This window comes from Oncorhynchus gorbuscha, linkage group LG16 (assembly GCF_021184085.1).
Source record: "Oncorhynchus gorbuscha isolate QuinsamMale2020 ecotype Even-year linkage group LG16, OgorEven_v1.0, whole genome shotgun sequence".
Taxonomy (NCBI): domain Eukaryota; kingdom Metazoa; phylum Chordata; class Actinopteri; order Salmoniformes; family Salmonidae; genus Oncorhynchus; species Oncorhynchus gorbuscha.
This window is the reverse complement of record NC_060188.1, coordinates 34,094,576-34,114,168: the sequence shown is the minus strand read 5'-3', so window position 1 is coordinate 34,114,168 and position 19,593 is coordinate 34,094,576. Positions and strand designations below refer to the sequence as shown.

The following is a 19,593-nucleotide window of genomic DNA, read 5'->3' as shown; positions in this document are numbered from 1 at the left end:
AAATAAGAACTGACTTGCCTAGTTAAATAAAAAAACATCCACTAAAATCTCAATGTTATCAAAAACAAAAGAGCTGCATCACAAAACAATTATTGAAAATACCTAAAAATATCTAAATATGTAGCAACACATTTACAGGAGGTATTTTCTTAGGCTGCTACTAGGGTGCCATGGCAACTATATAATTGTGTGATGATACCAAATATGTATATAAACCCTGGGTTTCTAATGCTATGATTTCTAGATGCTTTGAAGCCATTGATTGGCCATATTGGCACTCCTCAGAAAAGCAGTCCTCCATAGGAATGAATGGAATTATACAGTATCTCATGTTTCATGTTTCAAAGACATAATTACATGTATTTAAGTATTTTTTGTTGTAGTGGGGACAGTAAAATTAGAACTTTCAAAATGTATACTTTAAGGAAGAATAAAAAGATTTAGCTCACATATAATTTAAAAGTATGCATTGGAATGTAAGAAAATACACGTTGCAAAAACGAATGTAGATAGTAAATGCATTTTTGATAGCTTCCAAAATATTATTACAACAGTGGGGGAGTGCAAAGATGGAGGCACGGTGGCGTCAAAACAGCGCCCCCTGCCTGTCATCTAGTGTATATATAAATCATTGGATGATGCCGTATGTGTGAGATAATGGTGGCTCAGATAGTTTGTTCAGTCGGCATCTCCCATAGCAAAGGGACACATTTCAATGCCCACTTAATCCAGTTTGTTTAAATATCTGGCCTTTTCAGCAGCTTCCAGACTACTTATATAAGAAGCCAAGTATTGTGTTGGCAGTATCATGTTATGGGTATGCTTGTCATCGGCAGGGACTGGGGAGTTTGCCAGGATCAAAATAAATATGAAAGGAGCTAAGGCCAGGTAAAAAGTTAGAGGAAAACTGCCTCAGTCTTCTGAAAACCTAAACCTGGGATAAAGGTTTCTTTTTCAGCGAGACAATATCACAAAATGTAATGCCAAATACACACCAGAATTGCTTTCCAGGAGGTGTTAAGTGTTCCTGAGTTGTCTAGTATCTGTCCTGCTTTTAAAAAATCAGAGGGGTTTAAATAAAGCTGTCCATTAATGATGCCCAACCAAATTTACTGAGCCTGAGCAAATTTGACCAAAAATATGGATATAGAATGCCCTAAGAGTTGTGCATAGTTGGTCAAATCTTAATGAAAATGATTCATAGCTGTAATGGCTGCCAAAGGTGCTGCCACCAAGTGTTAACTCAGGGGGATGGAGAGTTATTATTTCTTAAGTTGGAAAATGTTCTATAACTTTCTTTCACTTTGAATATCTGGAGTAGGTTGTGTAGAATTGTAGAACAAAAATCTAATTGAATCCCTTTTTAGATTGGATTTTAAGACAGCAAAACGAGAAAGATGTTCAAGGGGGTGTAGGCTTCCTATTGGCACTGTACACAATGATCCACAATCTAATGTTATATTTCTATCTGCTAAAAGGAATTAGTCTATGTTCAACTAAAATACAATATATTTATAGTATATTTTCCATTTATAGAATCCCACTCCAGTTTCAGACTAGCCTACCCTCAAATAAAAATGAAATCATTCTTTTCTAAATATAGGTACAGACATGACATGCATTTCAGACAGGATTGGCAGTATTTAACAAGCAGCAGTAGTCCTACTTTGACCCTAGTGAAACAGAATTGCAGAGCCCTGGGTACATATTCATAAAGCGTCTCAAAGAAAGTGCTGATCTTTAGCTTTTGAGATCCTAGATCAGCACTCTTACTCTATGAATGTGGGCCATGGACAGTAGCAAGTATACCCAACTGCAGTCTTGAGAGAATTGATCAAGGAATACCATTTCAATTGATATCATGGTTCAAAATATAGTGATTCTTGAAGGAAATAAACGGACTCCAGGAATCTCCTTAATGCACAAACAATGGGGGACGATTTTATTGGTCAATCTGTTGCATGTAAAGCAAAACTTCGCTCAAAGTTCTTCACCACGATGAGACCGGTGCTTCTTTTCAAAAGCAGTGCAGTGGTGCTAGAATGGTAGATTCCCGATGTCATGTTGGTAGTCAGAGCAGAAGAGGAGAGCAGAGTATATGTCAGCCAACAGAACAGTTCTGCGTCCAAAACAGCACCACTGTGTTCCCTACATACTGTAGTGCACTACTTTAACAAGGCCCTGGTCAAAAGTAGTGCACGATGTAGGGAACAGGTTGTCATTTCAGATACAGACAGGAGTTTACACAGTAGAGCCCACAGTTAGTCAGGCAGCAGTCAACAAACCCATACGTACAGGATATATATCATTTAGACATGTATTCGTATGTACATTCAAACCCATTCGATAAATAGACACATACAAATAAATTAATAAAATAAACAAACAATATGGAAGATTTGTTGTTGTTGTAATACTTTTACATGACAGAGGACATGTAAAACTGGTCAAATGAATGACATTTTCATTTGGGAGTTAACACTCCCCAGTGAGCAAAATAGGTGGAAAGACATTATTTTGCTCATAGGGTTTAACATGAAGGCATCATTTATAATAGACTAGAGGGGGTCAGTTGCAACAGTAGACATTAGAAGAAGATACCGCGTTGGCTTAAATTGTCACCATCGTGTCTTTTAACGCCAACACCTCTCAGTCAAAGCATATCTTCTGGAACTTAACTTTGCCATCGAGTGCAAATGATATTTATAGTGGCAGTTTCAGCGACCTCTTTCAGTCAGATGAGGAACACTGCTTTTACATTTCAATCACGATGTCAAGCTGAACTTCGACCCTAATCTTTGTTACAACGGACATTAGTCAACATATCACTCCTTTTTGAGGAATGATATTGGATTTGTATGATCAACTCCACAGTTTGTCCCTCGCCGGAGGCTTAGGTCTACTTTTATTTTGCATGGAAAAGAATGTCGATCATACAATTTGCCAATGTACCTTTAAATCGGTGCCTTTAAATCAGTTATAAAGAATTTAAAAAAAAGATCTATCATAAAAATTTCAAAATATTAAAATCGAGTAGCTGATTTGGTTCTGGGTGCGGAGATGAATAAGTCCTCCAATAAGCCATTTTAAACAGTACCATAACTGACCATTGTAAATAGTAGCTAAGTTAAGAGTTACAGTGTTCCCAGGTTAATATTGGCCAATGGTCAAAAAAGCCATTCTCTCATTCCTATCATGCAGCAGAAAACAGCCCGATGCATTTAAGTAATAGTCCAGCGTATTATACAGTAGTCCCTCTATCTGTTCACTTTTCTTCCATGTACCGGTAGAGAGATCTGGGACCAGGCTAGTAGAGTCCCAATGTCAGCCAACTCCCAAGTCACAACCCAAGGCAGTGGTCAAGTGTTCAAGGTCTTGTTCACCTTGGGGATTGAGCTTCAAGGACCACATTTCAACCCTCTCGACTTAGGCTTCGTCCCAAATGGGGTGTCATGACCCAACCTGAGCTACATCGGTGCCATTGCACGCTGTCAACATGAGTAAACGGCGCCAAAACAGAATTAAAATCACAAGTAAAAACAAAATGGTGGTTGAAATAGTGGCGGGAAAAAACTGAGAACTTGGAACCTGTGTTTGCCCCTCCCAATCCAACCTTATCAGTCCCTTCTTTCAGTGCATTGTCAATGTGTTTCTTCTAAAAAAGGTCCTATCGCACAAATCCCTCAATGCATAAAAGAGAGTACCAGCTGCCAGTGAAATCGACTTCAAATTCCGCCCATGCCGTTGAACACACGACACCAACTTACTTTCTCGAAATCCTTCATAATACTGCTTCAGATCATCTAGGAATTCAACATTCGATCTCTCTCTCTCTCTCCCTCTCCTCTTTTGATTGAAGTGGGGAGTGAGTACAAGAGAAAAATCACAACGCATAAATACCATTTTAAAAAATTAAAAAAACGATCAACATTAATAAATAAATAAAATGCTTTGAATGAGAGCAGTATAAAAAACCTAAAATGATATTTACTCACCAACTGTTATAAACCCCCATTCCCCTCCTCCCACATTCGTTGTCTCAACAGGAGAAAAGGGAGAAGGGCCATTTCAGAGGGGAGAGAAGGCTGAACGAAGCGATACCAGAGGCGCTGTTTGCCGTGTCCATCTGTCATGTCCCAAGACAAGACCCGCTCAAATGGACCCCGAGTGGATCATCTTGGTGGACAAATAATACAGGACCGGGATCACAAGTTGAAATACTGGTATTGTCTTTGTCCCCCTTTTTGCAGCCACCAAAATCAACTGGTCACCAAATAATCATTTACTACACATTTCTATACATTAATATTCATTTTGTATCCTTCCCTAAATCTTGAACAGCAGTTGAATCTCTTTCAAGAGAAGAATACTTTTTTTTAATCTATTCCTTTAACTCAAATAAGATGATCATTCTTGCTTAATCCGCCTGTATTCTTCTCTGTATCACTCGATCACTATTGCTCGTCAATGTGTTCTCTCATCCTTCTGCTTTTCAATCCATTCACCCCCCCCTCCCCATTCAGTTTGAAATCAGTGTGTACAGACACGTAATATTGAAATACTTGCCCTTTCACAAGTCTTTCTGTCTATGCTTCCATTTCTCTCCCTTATTCATTTCTTTCTTTACACTCTCATATTTCAATCTGTCTCGCTCTTCTTCCAGAGGTCCATCTAACTCTAAAGGGACAATGGAGGGAGGGAGAGAGTGGTAGAGGATGAGAAACAATCTCTCTCTCCCTCTCTCCTAGGTTACAGTGTCATTGCAACACAGTACAATAGATTCCCTTGACAGACCTCGGTCTTCCCTCCCCCGGCCTGGTCTGGCTGGCCCCGTCCCCACAGTGATCTCTCTTCCTCTCCATCTCTGCCTCCCTCTTTCTTTCTCTTTCTCAGTGCGTGTCAGTCTCTCTGTCTGACTGGTGGGGGACGGGACTGTAGCCGTTGGCTGGGGGAGGTAAAGGGGCTCCCTGGCCGGGGTAGCAGCCCCCATCTTGCTTGTTGAGTGCAGCCGGGGGTCGGGAGCGCGAGGCCCCGGTGAAGAGGCGGAAGGCGCCCCTGCAGATGAGGGTGAACCAGTAGACCTGTGGGGCCATGAGACAGAAGGCCCCCACGTTGTACTGCCAGGGAGCCCCAAAGGGCACTGTGTAGAGGGGGATGGAGGCATACCTGCAACAGGAGGAGGAGGAATGAGGGTTAATGCTCACTTAAATGTTGCTAGTTAACAAGCTTACCCAGATTTTTAAATGTACTTAGTGCAAACTTGTTCATTTGAACAAGTTCTAAAACAAGACACCTTGTCTCAAGATAGCTATTTATTTATTTATTTATTTATTTATTTATTTAACTAGGCTAGCCAGTTAAGAACAAATTATTATTCTCAATGACGGACTAGGGTTAACTGCCTTGTTCAGGGGAAGAAAGACAGATTTCTACAATGTCAGCTCGGAGATTCGATCTTGCAACCTTTCGGTTACTAGTCCAACGCTCTAACCACTAGGCTACCTGCCACCCCTATCTTTAAGGTTTATGGCTAATGTTGGTTTATGGCTAATGTTGGTTTATGGCTAATGACTTTAAACAAATAATCAAGGAAGAATGCTTCCCTTACGGAAAATATACATGCATTTCACATTGTGATCATTTTGCGAAGTTAATTTCACATGGGAAAACAACATTTCACATGGGAAAATGTGTTTTTAGAACAAGTCACATGTAAATTTCACATGTGAAATCATGTCAAAACATGTCACATGTGCTGACATGTCACGTGTGGTTTCATATTTGCATCCCCATGGGTCACATGTTTTTCACAAGGCCATGTTTTCACATGTACTCGTTGTAACTAAGCTAAGAACCTTGGCGTGATCCTGGACAACAAACTGTCGTTCTCAACTAACATCAAGGCGGTGGCCCGTTCCTGTAGGTTCATGCTCTACAACATCCGCAGAGTACGACCCTGCCTCACACAGGAAGCGGCGCAGGTCCTAATCCAGGCACTTGTCATCTCCCGTCTGGATTACTGCAACTCGCTGTTGGCTGGGCTCCCTGCCTGTGCCATTAAACCCCTACAACTCATCCAGAACGCCGCAGCCCGTCTAGTGTTCAACCTTCCCAAGTTCTCTCACGTCACCCCGCTCCTCCGCTCTCTCCACTGGCTTCCAGTTGAAGCTCGCATCCGCTACAAGACCATGGTGCTTGCCTACGGAGCTGTGAGGGGAACGGCACCTCAGTACCTCCAGGCTCTGATCAGGCCCTACACCCAAATAAGGGCACTGCGTTCATCCACCTCTGGCCTGCTTGCCTCCCTACCACTGAGGAAGTACAGTTCCCGCTCAGCTCAGTCAAAACTGTTCGCTGCTCTGGCTCCCCAATGGTGGAACAAACTCCCTCACGACGCCAGGACAGCGGAGTCAATCACCACCTTCCGGAGACACCTGAAACCCCACCTCTTTAAGGAATACCTAGGATAGGATAAAGTAATCCTTCTCACCCCCCCCCCCCTTAAAATATTTAGATGCACTATTGTAAAGTGGTTGTTCCACTGGATGTCATAAGGTGAATGCACCAATTTGTAAGTCGCTCTGGATAAGAGCGTCTGCTAAATGACTTAAATGTAAATGACTTAAATGTAACATGTGGAGTCATGTACTCGTTGTAACATGTGGAGTCATGTACTCGTTGTAACATGTAGAGTCATGTACTCGTTGTAACATGTAGAGTCATGTACTCGTTGTAACATGTAGAGTCATGTACTCGTTGTAACATGTAGAGTCATGTACTCGTTGTAACATGTAGAGTCATGTACTCAACGTAACTTGTAGAGTCATGTACTCAACGTAACTTGTAGAGTCATGTACTCAACGTAACTTGAAGAGTCATGTACTCAACGTAACATGAAGAGTCATGTACTCAACGTAACATGTAGAGTCATGTACTCAACGTAACATGTAGATTCATGTACTCAACGTAACATGTAGATTCATGTACTCAACGTAACATGTAGATTCATGTACTCAACGTAACATGTAGATTCATGTACTCAACGTAACATGTAGATTCATGTTCTCAACGTAACATGTAAATTCATGTACTCACATTGCTTTACATGTTGTCACATTAACTTCACATAAGAACGTGAAATTCAAGTTGTTTTGGGACCATGTTAAGACATTTGTAAGGCGTTTGTTTTACCAGTCGTCAGGACATCACGTGATGGTCGCAGATTGTCTAAAACCATCACAAGTTCAGTAATGAAATGGTATGGTGTTATTTTATTTTTAGGGCTGACCCCATTTAGTCGACTGGTCGATTGTTTGGTTGATAGGCTGTTGGTCTACCGAGATCTCTTTAGTCGAGCAGTAGCAAAAAATATATACATACAATTGCAAGAAAAAGTTTGTGAACCCTTTGGAATTACCTGGATTTCTGCATTGATTACTCATAAAATGTGGTCTGATCTTCATCCAAATCACAATAATATACAAACACAATGTGACTAAACTAATAACAAACAGTTGTACTTTTCACATTTTTATTGAAGACATTAAGTAGTCCTTCACAGTTGCAGGCTGGAAAAAGTAAGTGAACCTCTTAACAATTTCTCCAAAAGATATTTTGAGTCAGGTGTTTCAATTAAGGAGATGAGATAATATATAATAATAATATATGCCATTTAGCAGACGCTTTTATCCAAAGCGACTTACAGTCATGTGTGCATACATTCTACGTATGGGTGGTCCCGGGGATCGAACCCACTACCCTGGCGTTACAAGCGCCATGCTCTACCAACTGAGCTACAGAAGGACCACTGGAGGTGTGGGTTGCACAGGTGCCCTGCCCTTTAAATGAAGGCACACAAAGCCTGGTTACTGACACATCTGTTCTTCTCTAGAAAGATAGGTTTGTGTGAACCGTGCCACGATCCCAACAACTTCCACAGGACCTTAGAAGACGCATTATAGAGATGCACGAAGCTAGAAAAGGTTACAAAATCATTGCTAAAGACCTTCGGTGTTCATCAATCCCCGGCGAGACAAATTGTCTACAAATGGAGAAGATTCAGGACTGTTGCTCCGACTTCAACTGTATATCTCGTGGTGTACAAGACACCCGTCTGATTGGCGCCTGTCTGTGTGGACTAATCCATTGTGGAGGCCTTCGAGTCCATCACTCTGACATGTACTATTGACATTGTATATGGTTATAATACAAAGGAACAATGGAGCAAAACACAAAAATGACTGCACTTTCTCTCATGTTGGATAGTGGTTGCTGTCCGCGGTTCTAAAACACAGCGCGCTGTTGAATTGGTGCCTTTTCCTAGACCATGTTGCTACGTGCATAATAGCTAAGTTAACATATTGGTGTTTAGAATGCATTTTGATTAATCAGCTGTGTTAGCTAGGGATGGAGAAAAAGTGACACCAATCAGGCCCCCCGAGGCCTGGAGTTACCCACTCCTGGTCTGGGGTATCCGGGAGGATGCTGTTGACGTGAGCCATGACCAGCCTTTCAAAGCATTTCATGGCTACTGTCGTAAGTGCTACGGGGCGGTAATCATTTAGGCAGGTTACCTTTGCTTCCTTGGGCACAGGAACTATGGTGGTCTGCTTGAAACATGTAGGTATTGCAGACTCGGTCAGGGAGAGGTTGAAAATGTCAGAAGACATTTGCCAGTTGGTCCACGCATGCTTTGAGTAAACGTCCTGGTAATCCATCTGACCCCGCGGCTTTGTGAATGTTGACCCGTTTAAAAGGTTTTTCCTCACAATGGCTACCGAGAGCGTGATCACACGGTCATCCAGAACAGCTGGTGCGCTCATGCATGCATCACTGTTGCCTGCCTCGAGGCGAGCATAAAAGGCATTGAGCTCATCTGGTAGGCTCGTTCACTGGGCAGCTTACGTCCAGTTTCCCTTTGTAGTCCGTCACATTTTGCAAGCCCTGCCACGTCCAACGAGCGTCAGAGCCGGTGAAGTAAGAGTCAATCTTAATCCTGTATTGACGCTTTGCTTGTTTGATGGTTCGTCTGAGGGCATAGCGGGATTTCTTATAAGTGTGGATTAGTGTCCCGCTCCTTGATAGCGGCAGCTCTAGCGTTTAGCTCGATGCGGATGTTGCCTGTAATCCATGGCTTCTGGTTGGGATATGTACGTACGGTCACTGTGGGGGCGACGTCGTCGATGGACTTATTGATGAAGCCGATGACTGAGGTGGTGTACTCCTCAATGCCATTGAATGAATCCCGGAACATATTCCAGTCTGTGCTAGCAAAACAGTCCTGTAGCGTAGCGTCCGTGTCATCTGACCACTTCCGTATTGAGTGAGTCACTGGTACTTTCTGCTTTAGTTTTTGCTTGAAAAGTACCCAGCCAATAGGAGCACCGCTTCTGGATGAGCATTATCTTGTTTGCTTATGGCCTTATAGAGTTGGTTGAGTGCGGTCTTAATGCCAGCATCGGTCTGTGGTGGTAAATAGACGGCTACAAATAATATAGATGAGAACTCTCTTGGTAGATAGTGTGGTCTACAGTTTATCATGAGGTACTCTACCCTCAGGTGAGCAATACCTCGAGACTTCTTAATATTAGACATTGCGCAACAGCCGTTATTGAGAAATAGACACACACTGTTCTGCCGGTGCGTGGTAAATTCCGCCTGTTCTATATTATCCGCGTCGTCGCTCAGCCACGACTTGGTGGAACAGAAGATATTACAGTTTAATGTCCCATTGGAAGGATAATCTTAAATCGTAGGTCATCAATTTTATTGCACGTTAGCCAATAGAACGGATGGCAGTGGGAGTTTACTCGCTCGACCTACGAATTCTCAGAAGGCAGCTCAACCTGCGCCCCCTTTTTCTCCGTCTTCACGCAAATGACGGGGATTTGGGCCTGTTCCTGAGAAAGCAGTATATCCTCGTCGGACTAGTTAAAGGAAAAAATGTCTTCCAGTTCGAGGTGAGTAATCGCTGTTTTGATGTCCAGAAGTTATTTTCAGTCATAAGAGACGGTAGCAGCAACATTATGTAAAAAAATAAGTTACAAACAACGCAAAATAAAAACATACAAAATAGCAGTTTGGTTAGGAGCATGTAAAACGTCAGCCATCCTCTTCGGTGCCATCTTATCAAAGATATGTTGTATTCGGTGCATGTGACAAATAAAGTTTGATTTGAGACAGAGAAAGGTAGACAGAGACAGTCAGATAGACAGAGAGTCAGACCGACAGAGACAGAGTTCAGTATGTTACCTGCTGTAGGCGTAGTAGAGGTAGGGGAAGAGCAGAACTCGACAGATGAAGAAAGTGACCAGCATGAGAGCGCCATTTACTTTATGAAGAAGAGTGTGCTGCTTCTTGTACTGAGGGGGACAAAGAGAGAGAGAGAGAGAGAGAGAGAGAGAGAGAGAGAGAGAGAGAGAGAGAGAGAGAGAGAGAGAGAGAGAGAGAGAGAGAGAGAGAGAGAGAGAGAGAGAGAGAGAGAGAGAGAGAGAGAGAGAGAGAGAGAGAGAGAGAGAGAGAGAGAGAGAGAGAGAGAGAGAGAGAGAGAGAGAGAGAGAGAGAGAGAGAGAGAGAGAGGGCAGGAACAAGGGAGGGGGAAAAACAAGAGCAGGGTGAAGGACAGAGAAAGAGCTTGGGTAAATGTCAACCCAAAATCACAGGAGACAAGAACGCTAACATGAAAGCTAGAAAGTGAGCCCTTCAAAATCAGAGAGACTCAAGGCTCTTAGACTGCTGCACTGAGAGTAAGAGACTGAGGAAGGAGAAAAAGAGAGCAAGAGAAAGAGCGAAAGAAAGAACAGGGGGAGAGGGGGAGAGGTAGGAGTGAGTGAGTATTACCTGGATGAGGATTTTCCCCAGGCAGACGGAAGGAGTGCTGAGTTCAGCCATGAACATGACACCCTGGAAGTAATCGCCCTTTCCCTGCCTCCAGAACTAACATCAAGAGAGCGAGAAAGAGGGGAGTGGGGGGGGAGAAAGCCAGGAAGAGTGAGATGCGATAGAGGGCCATGATATGGCTGATAAAGTTTATAGACAGACCATTGAAAGAAAATGTCAAACACGCACACCTCATCTCCCCTTAAAAACACGTGTCCATAGAAGGGATGTTAACAGTGGCGTCCCGTGCCGCTGCCAGTAGCAACGGGAGGCAGATGGGGATTGGAGCAAGAGAGAGTCTAGTCTGCATATGGTTGCCGGTTAGGGACATTTTTGGCGATCAGAAACCAAGTCACCAACGGTTCATCTCTTTCTATCAAGACTTAAAGGATTATTAAGTGTGTGTGTGTGTGTGTGTGTGTGTGTGTGTGTGTGTGTGTGTGTGTGTGTGTGTGTGTGTGTGTGTGTGTGTGTGTGTATATAATTTATCATTAGTTATTTCCCCCCCTTTAGACACAAGACAGACCATGCCACGGTAGACTACCAAGATAGTCCGCAAAAGCCACCCTAGTTACAACGATAGTTACCACGGAGATGGGGAAGCAGATGGTCACCATGACGACGTGGTGCAGCACCATGAGGAACTCTCTGCGCAGGTAGCTGGTCACTGCCGAGCACATTGGCTTAGGCCTGCCGCCCTCCTCCTCGTGCCCTTTGACCTGCAGCTTGTGCCAGTAGCACAGGAACATGGCGTAGATGTCGTACGCAAAGTAGGGCACCGCAAACAGGATGTAGGTACTGGTAAGCCAGTGTCTGGAAAGGTAGGGCGCAAGGGGGGAGAGAGACAGAGAAAGTGAGAAAGGAGAGAGCGAAAGAAAGAGAATGCAACAGTTTATTTTCTATGCAACAATGTGTACCTACACTGTAACTACATGTACACTGTAGCTGCCTATGTGACTACCATGTAAATACACTATTGCCTATTTCAGTGAGGCTCCAGCCTAGACGTCAGGAAGTTAAGTGACTGGCCAGGATGCACTGCTCTGGGCATGTGCGTGATTTGGATGGGTTTGTGATTTGGTAGTCAAATGAGCCGGCACTCGCACCTCCCATCTTTGACTGGCAAATGAGGGCAAGGGGGAGGGAGTCAGTGACTGGCAGTATCTCCCTCCTCTCTCTCCTCCTCCTCCTAATTGATGGAGAGATGAGGGGGAAGAGGAGCGAGGGAGGGGGGGGGGGTTAAGAAGAGCAGCTGTGTCACATTGTGAGTTTGTTCTTAGGACAACAGGGTCTGACTCAGAATCACAGCATCTCAGTAGTCTAAAGAATCTTCCTTTCTTACTCTGCTTTTCTTCTCCTCCAATCCTCCTCTTCCTTCAACCAAAAACAAACCTTCCTCCTCGAACCAAAAACATGACACTGTGTTCATTTCATATAGTTTTGCTGTAGTCCACTGTTAACAAAGTTGCAGTTGTAAAACCAGTGGAGACATGTTTGAGTAGCTACTCCTACAGTTCCATAGCAGCATGCTGAAGTCTAGGTTTCTGGTTTCTGAGTGACTGCATTACAGATACTAAAATAGCTCTGCTGGCTTTGGGACAAATAGAGGTTAATTGGGTTGAAATACTAATTCGGTTAACAGGGACAAGGTGAGCAGGGAGAGAATGACAGATTATTACGCACACGCGCACACACACACACACGAATACTTTATTTGGATCGAAAGTTAAACATACACAGTAAATTGGCCAGAGTTAACTTGTTGATTTTTCAATGTCACATTTCTAGTGTTGATTGTGGAGTTAAATTAACTCTGTAAGAGTGAAATTAACACTCAGTGGTTTAAAATATCCCCAATGTGGGGGTTTATAACCAGTGTTGAGTGTGAGAGTGTCAGATTTACTCTGGACAGTAAAACATTCCCATCAAAACCACACCCATCATTATCAGATTTCCCAGCATGCTCTTCTGCAGGTAAACCTTTTTAGGATTGTTTTTAATATGTTTTTTTTGCACGTACATTGACTGATTAAATCTTACGCTACGTTTTCTTCCTAGAAATGTTGTTCTAACTTTTAAATGGTTGAAGCTACAAATGATTATGACCCCTGAAAACGTAAGACTTTCAGAAACACACATGTCTTCTGTTTCCTTCAGAATAGAGTGGACAGGACCAGGCAGTAAATCAGACTAGTGAAAAAAAAGAACATGATCAATGATGGTTCTTTTCTACACAGAAAATCATACACAATTATTGCCTGATGTTTTCCTAAATCCTAAACTTCCCAAATCCTTTCGGACGTATTTCATACCATACTTCAGATTGATTTGTAATAATGTTTCAGTCTAAAACAATGTTTGACAGACGGTCATAACGGCAATTTTAAAAAGTTAACATTGGTCGCTGATTACATCACTTTTTTACATGGTGGAGTTGCGAAAAAAATGTAATATCAAAATAGGGTCACGGACCAAAAAAGTTTGGGGACCCCTGATTTAGGGAGTCTCTTCACAATGTCACTAACCCCAACAGTCATTCTGAATGCAGATGCAGGTGAATAAAAATTCAACTATTGGATGTCCTAACTGGCAGAATTCCAATAGGAATCATATATCACTTTGTAAGCCAGCAGAATGTGACTTTACAGGCCTGATGTGGCCTGTAAACCAGGAGGTTTCTAACACCACTGTGTTAGGGTAAAACTTTTGCTATCAAACTAAGGCCTTATGATATATTTAATGTATTGTCCTAAAGAGCTTAATTTTAATGATAACATTTGTCTACAGTAGGAACTCATTTGGTGAAGTCCACAGGACTGAAAATGAAAGAATTCAACCACCATGTCTCTGTCACCAACAAATACAGTCATGGGTGTAACTCACTCGAAAAGGCAAGGCACGCTGGGAAATGATATTGGAGGAATGACTTAGTGGGGGTGTGGCTTTCAATTTGTTGCTTTTGGCCACCCGTGAGTGGAAGTGTTGTACCAGTTTAAGTGGTCTACGGTTATGTTAAAGTTTGAGCATGTCTGCTGCCAGGCATTAAAAGACTTGTAATGTCCTTAATCCAACACGAGTGACCTTGTCAAGAGATTCGGACCTCTTTGCGTAATGGTTAAAAATACTACAGGGGGTGTTATTGCATAACACTAAAAGTGTTAATTCCCTGACACTGACAAAGTGTAGCAGCGTCGGCACTAAGCAGTGTTAATTTAACACTGAAAAGTGTGGACCCGTATAGACACTAGTCCAGTATTAATTTAACACTGAAAAGTGTGGACCTGTATAGACACTAGTCCAGTGTTAATTTAACACTGTCAGTATCCACGTCTCCATCCACAGGTTTATGCGAGTAAAGTCATACTGTATTTTAAAAAATAATCACGATTGCTGGAAATAGGTAGTTTAGGTAGAATTTGATAAATGCCGACAGAATTTGTTCATTGGACATTGTGCGATCTTTTTGTGTTGGTAACAATAATTATTATGTGAGAAATGGTGGTGGAAACGGCTTTATGCGCAAATATTTATAGAATAACCATCATATCAAAGTAAACTTGGAGTCACGCGATGACATGGTGTGTGGTCCTCCCACTATGACTTGGGAAACCATGCAGTTTATTAAGCTTCAGATGAAATAAACGATGATTAACTTCACAGGTTGGTGAAAGTACATGGGTATCTTGATGCACCTTCCCAATAAAAATCGGAGGGTCTTATTAGTCTGACAAATAAAACCAGAATCTCATCGTGTCGACCAGGCTACCCGCACTGTGTCTGCAAGCTGTTGGCCAGAGAGCACGTGCCAAGACCAGTCTTGTTTTGTGACAAAGCTATCCGTAGAGTTTCAAATACGATGGAAAAACATTGACTTATTCGGTACATGAAAACTTAAGTGAAAAAGCACATTTTGTGAGCACTACGTCATCACACACACTGGCTTTTATCTGCAACAAGTCCATTTGGTGGAAACACACTATTGGTGGGAAAATATGCATATTTTCTTGATGCAGATTTTAGAATATTTGCATGAAAATCTGTCGCCAATTGGATGGAAACCTGGCTAGTGTCCATTTAACACTGGAGGGTTTGCGGTGTCGTTAGGGACCCAAATATACGTCACACCTCTGACTCACACAGGGCCGTGCACAGACTTTTATTTTGGAGGGGGGGACAAGTGCTCAAGCGAAAAAAACATTCAGAACTGTGGTTAATGACTCGTTGAGCAATTATGACTGATTATTTAGTTACATAAAAGCAATAGATGGCCACATCTTATTGGCTAATTAAATGACATATATTTAACAACGACATGCGGGCAAGAAGGTTCAGAACAACAATGACAAAAACTGTATACCCAAATTAAAGGGCACTTTAGAGACTGGAAGGGCAAAGAGGCATGTGCTCTGCACAAGTAGAGCCCATCTGTGCAGGTGCCCGCAAACACACACACACACACCTGGAACCCAACTTTACAGCAACTACTACTGCATTATCATTATTCTGTACTTACTGATCCTCGATGATGTCCTCACAGGAGGATGCGATGATGTATCCAGCTGAGGAAGCCATGATGGCTTGGATGGATGACACCAGCCTAGTGGGGAGAGAGAGGTCAGAGAGTGGGGTTTCAGTTGACATATTTATACCCATAACTCGGGAATAGTATAAAATGTCAAGCAAAGCAGAATAGCATAAGGTAAAAGGTACGAAAGGTAGGCAAGGTCCTCAACATTGACTCATGTATCTGACTTGTACGTGTGTGTGTGTGTGTGTGTGTACCTGGCAGACACGATGGTGGCGTCTCCCTCGCTCAAGCCCAAGCCTGGAGTCTGTTTCAGACCTCTCTTAGACAGCAGGAACAGGCCCGGGAAGAAGATGGAGCCAGCAGCCAGGATGCTCAGCATGGTTCCAGTGTGTGTGTGTGTGTGTGTGTGTGTGTGTCAACAGGTACCTCACTACTTCCCTCAAACCACTTGACAAGTGGGAAAAGGTTGAATGACTGATCTACGCAGGGTACTTCCAAAGCTATGGTAGCCGAGTTTCCAACTATCACTCGCTGCTAGATGGTTGAAGGTATATCATTAGAAAATGTGGCAGCGTGTAAGTGTTGTCAACAGAACACAAATGTTAGTAATGTTATGCTAGTTATGTTAATACTGTTATGCTAGTAGTAATGTTTTGCTCTGTTATGCTAATGCAGTATGTGGTCAAATGCTGCATTTGTTTTTCAGTAGGCTGGTTTTGGGGATATTTCGGGAATGAAAATGGACTTGCTAGTGGTTACGGTCCATGTTAATTAAACAGATACATAAGAGGGCTACGATACAGCCGTGGGTGGTATGTCTGTTAAGTCCCCACACCTCTCTCCCAACCCCCTGCTCATAACCAGCAGAGGCCTGGGTGGCTTCTGGGTCCACACACACAGAGAAACAGACAGAGAGACAGAGAACAAACAGACAGATGATGGTGAGGATGAGAAACAGAGAGAGAGAAAAAGAGAAAAAATCAAATCCGTTTCACACACCTTGATTAAGAGTGCAGTAATTGTACAAGAAATCAGTTACGTGTAACAGGGTTGGTTGTTTCCACTTGCCTCTAAAGAAGTGTGTATTTAATGTTCAAGCACTCTTATTGGTTGGTTCAATTCCCGATGACAATAAAGCATGTTGTTATTGGCCCCGCTTGTAGATAGGGGGAGATCGTGAATGTCAGGTCTCCCTGGTATGAAAATGTGATGCAAGGGGGTAGGTCACGTTCTGAATGCCGTATTCTATTCTACAATGTGTACATTCCTGATTTATACACGTGTGGGTATATGGTACCTGTTAGGGATTGAGGGGCTTTCTGGGATGTGCTTTGGTATAGGATTGTTGTATATAAAAAGTGTGTTAGCCAGCATGCACCGATGTAATGGTCAATAGTTCACTGCTAACACAGTTGTTTTCATGCTACAGATTTTACCACCGACAGCCATCAACATCATTAAGCCCTGCACAACTAACGTGCCGTTTCCTGTTTAATCACAGATCATAAACAACGGTCAACTGGGAACACTGGCTGGGATGATTTCTATGAACTAAACACGACGCAAGGATAGTACGATTTAACATCCGTTACAGATGCACATATAAAAACTGCCAGCGTGGTGTTTCTACGAATGTCATATTTATTCAGTGTCATCCCTGCAGCCTTTTATAACATGATGAACGTCGTACTCAGATAATTACCTGGTGCGTAGACAGCCCTACACTACACTCTAATCTCACAAACGCTGACAAATCCATTGACTACACTGTAGGCGTCATGTGTCGCTGGCTGCACCAGCTATACGCCGCCTCCGTTGGGGTTATGAATTCATTTGAGGTTTTCCACTGTCATTGCTCGCCAGGCGAATGCATGCACTCAGAGGGACTGGGGAGAGAGGCGGGATGAATAGGCAAGAGGAAGAGGAAAAAAGGTGGCTGGAACCAAAATAGATTTCGAAAGGGATTAGAAAAGCTGGAGATTTAGACAGATTACAGCTGGGAGAGAGGGAATTAGAGAGGAGGGAAGGACATTTGACAATGGGGACTACCTACAGTACATATGGGATATGATGAGGGATATGAAGGGTTGGGTGGAAGAGGATGTTGGGGCGGGGCCTATTGTTACATCCTAGGGTGTTGGACAATAGATGCACCCTCACAACACAACAGGTTCATCCCATAACCAACAAATGGGTGCACGTGCATGCGGTTTTGATAAAGGCCTATCTGGGCATAATATAAATACTGTCAGATTTATCTTGGCTAGCTGTGTTCTTTTGTTCAGCACAGCAGTGCCTAGGCTGCACCTCCTGACAGTCGACTATACCAGCCATTTACATGGGGGGTGGGGGATAAAACCACTGGCCCCCTGCATAACCCCAAGCATATCGCTACATCGCTAACTTGGCAGAAAACACAGGCTCGTTAGCGTCAAAACCTAGCTGGCAGACCCGTGCAAAAACGTGTCTCAGACTTAATTGTCAAAATACGCAATGCGCGTCAGTAGCCTAAGTAACACGGTCCTCTATAAACAAAAATATCGGGACAAGTCTGTTTTGCACTAAATAAGAGTAAACGCAACAATAAGCAACATATTGTTTTGAAAATGGGAGACTTGTGCCGGTCTTGGCACGGCTCCACATCTGCATAGGCTAACCGTTATCATGTTTGTTTGCTTGCTACTGTAGGCCAGTGTAGACTACAAACCGGACAAATCAATGTAACTATGAGTGTGACTGCGAGCTCGCTGGATTTGCGTTCGATACATTTTTACCTACAGTCGTTTCGTGCTCAAGAGTGATTGAGGCTTCTAACAGGTTGTGTGGCACGCGGTTTGTCTATTATTAACAACAACAACACACACACACACACAAGGGATAAATTGCCTAGCCTGGCTTCCGTTTTTTTTAACAGACAATGCATGCTTGCTTACCAACCAACATGCGATAGATGACAAGATTATTCAGGCCTGTATAGGCTAAAACGTGACCGTTTGCGACACACACAGGCACAACATTTATTACAGACATATGACGTTTCTTGTTTAACCTCGGAGCAGGGTTGGTGAGAATGAATTAGAGTTGGGTGTTGAGGGGGTACTAAAAGGGAGAGTAAAACAAGAAGAGATGGATAGGCTAAATTTACATTTGGTTGTTGCGGCGTCCCGTTCTGCGGCCCGGTCGGTCGGATCAAGGGGAAATCAGTGTGTTTGGTCCTGGTGGTTGCCTTCAAGTCGAGAATTGTTCCACATTCTCTTTGTGTTTTGTCTTATTCCGTATTCGGGATATCTGCGAGAAATGAGAACGTGCGTCAAGCAAGACAAATAGATGTGTGTGTCCTCCCCGCTTCTGGCGTGTGGTCTCTGTCTTGGTCCGAATCAGAATAGGACTCCCGCCCGACGTGCTGCTGTCGGATCGCTGCTTCAGCAATTTTATTTCCGAGAGGCGAAATGCTTTTGAAGTCGACGGTTCGCTCGTGTTTTGATTTATACTGCGAGGGCACTGCTCTTCTCGCCTTTGGCCGCCGTACAACCCTACTGATATCTGAACCGTTATGCCATATCGACCGACCCTATTGCCTGGCCGATCATATTCGATACATCCACTGTGAAATCTTCTCTGTAGATTATTTTAGGACCTGTCGTACAACTAATTTCAGTAAACAGTCTAGGGGGAAGAAGAATTTTAAAAATCCTAGCGTATATGCATGATACAGTCACGCTGTGGCTAAAAGTGTTGCCATTAAACCGGTTACATAGCCAGTTCGCTCCCACCCCTCTATCTCTCTCCCTCTCTCTCTCACTCATTCCCCTTGCTCCCGGGTATGGTAGGCTAATATCCAAGTGTAATTGGCGGATGAGGTCGCCTCATTGGCTATGACTCCTAGGACTAGCCGTGTTGTGACAGACAACAGCTGTCCCTGGATAAACTATTTTGCTTTTCAAGGGCAACGGACTAATAATAGCCCGAGTCATTTTTCAGATCAAACTGGCTAGGAAAAAGTCCTTTCGTTGTTTTTATAAAGACATCAAACTGCAAGTTGTCAAACCATGGGTTGAATTATTAACTTTGACTAATTTGGAGAATGAATGTAGCTATGCTCAATCAGATAAGACTGTACAAAGTTCCAATCCGTTGGGATCCGCTAAACAAGCCAGCCTACAGTGCTTAAATAGGTCTATAGGCCT

General features: G+C 43.1%; 1 protein-coding gene across 3 annotated transcripts; it reads right to left on the bottom strand.

Moving 5' to 3' along the window:
• Nucleotides 1–1,891: 1,891 nt before the first annotated feature.
• Nucleotides 1,892–19,223, bottom strand: LOC123999950 (ceramide synthase-like). 3 transcript variants are annotated; one of them, XM_046305999.1, is made up of 7 exons: nt 18,552–19,222; nt 15,661–16,288; nt 15,392–15,475; nt 11,466–11,691; nt 10,840–10,935; nt 10,252–10,361; nt 1,892–5,166 (listed from the first exon to the last, which is right to left on the bottom strand). In XM_046305999.1, exons 2-7 carry the CDS (start codon nt 15,783–15,785, stop codon nt 4,890–4,892), a joined length of 918 nt encoding a protein of 305 aa, XP_046161955.1. In that variant the 5' UTR covers nt 15,786–16,288; nt 18,552–19,222; the 3' UTR covers nt 1,892–4,889. The 3 variants fall into 3 exon arrangements, with proteins under 3 accessions (XP_046161955.1, XP_046161956.1, XP_046161957.1); XM_046306000.1 differs by having other exon boundaries at nt 15,661–16,285; XM_046306001.1 differs by lacking the exon at nt 10,252–10,361 and having other exon boundaries at nt 18,552–19,223.
• Between the last annotated feature and the right edge of the window lie 370 nt (nt 19,224–19,593).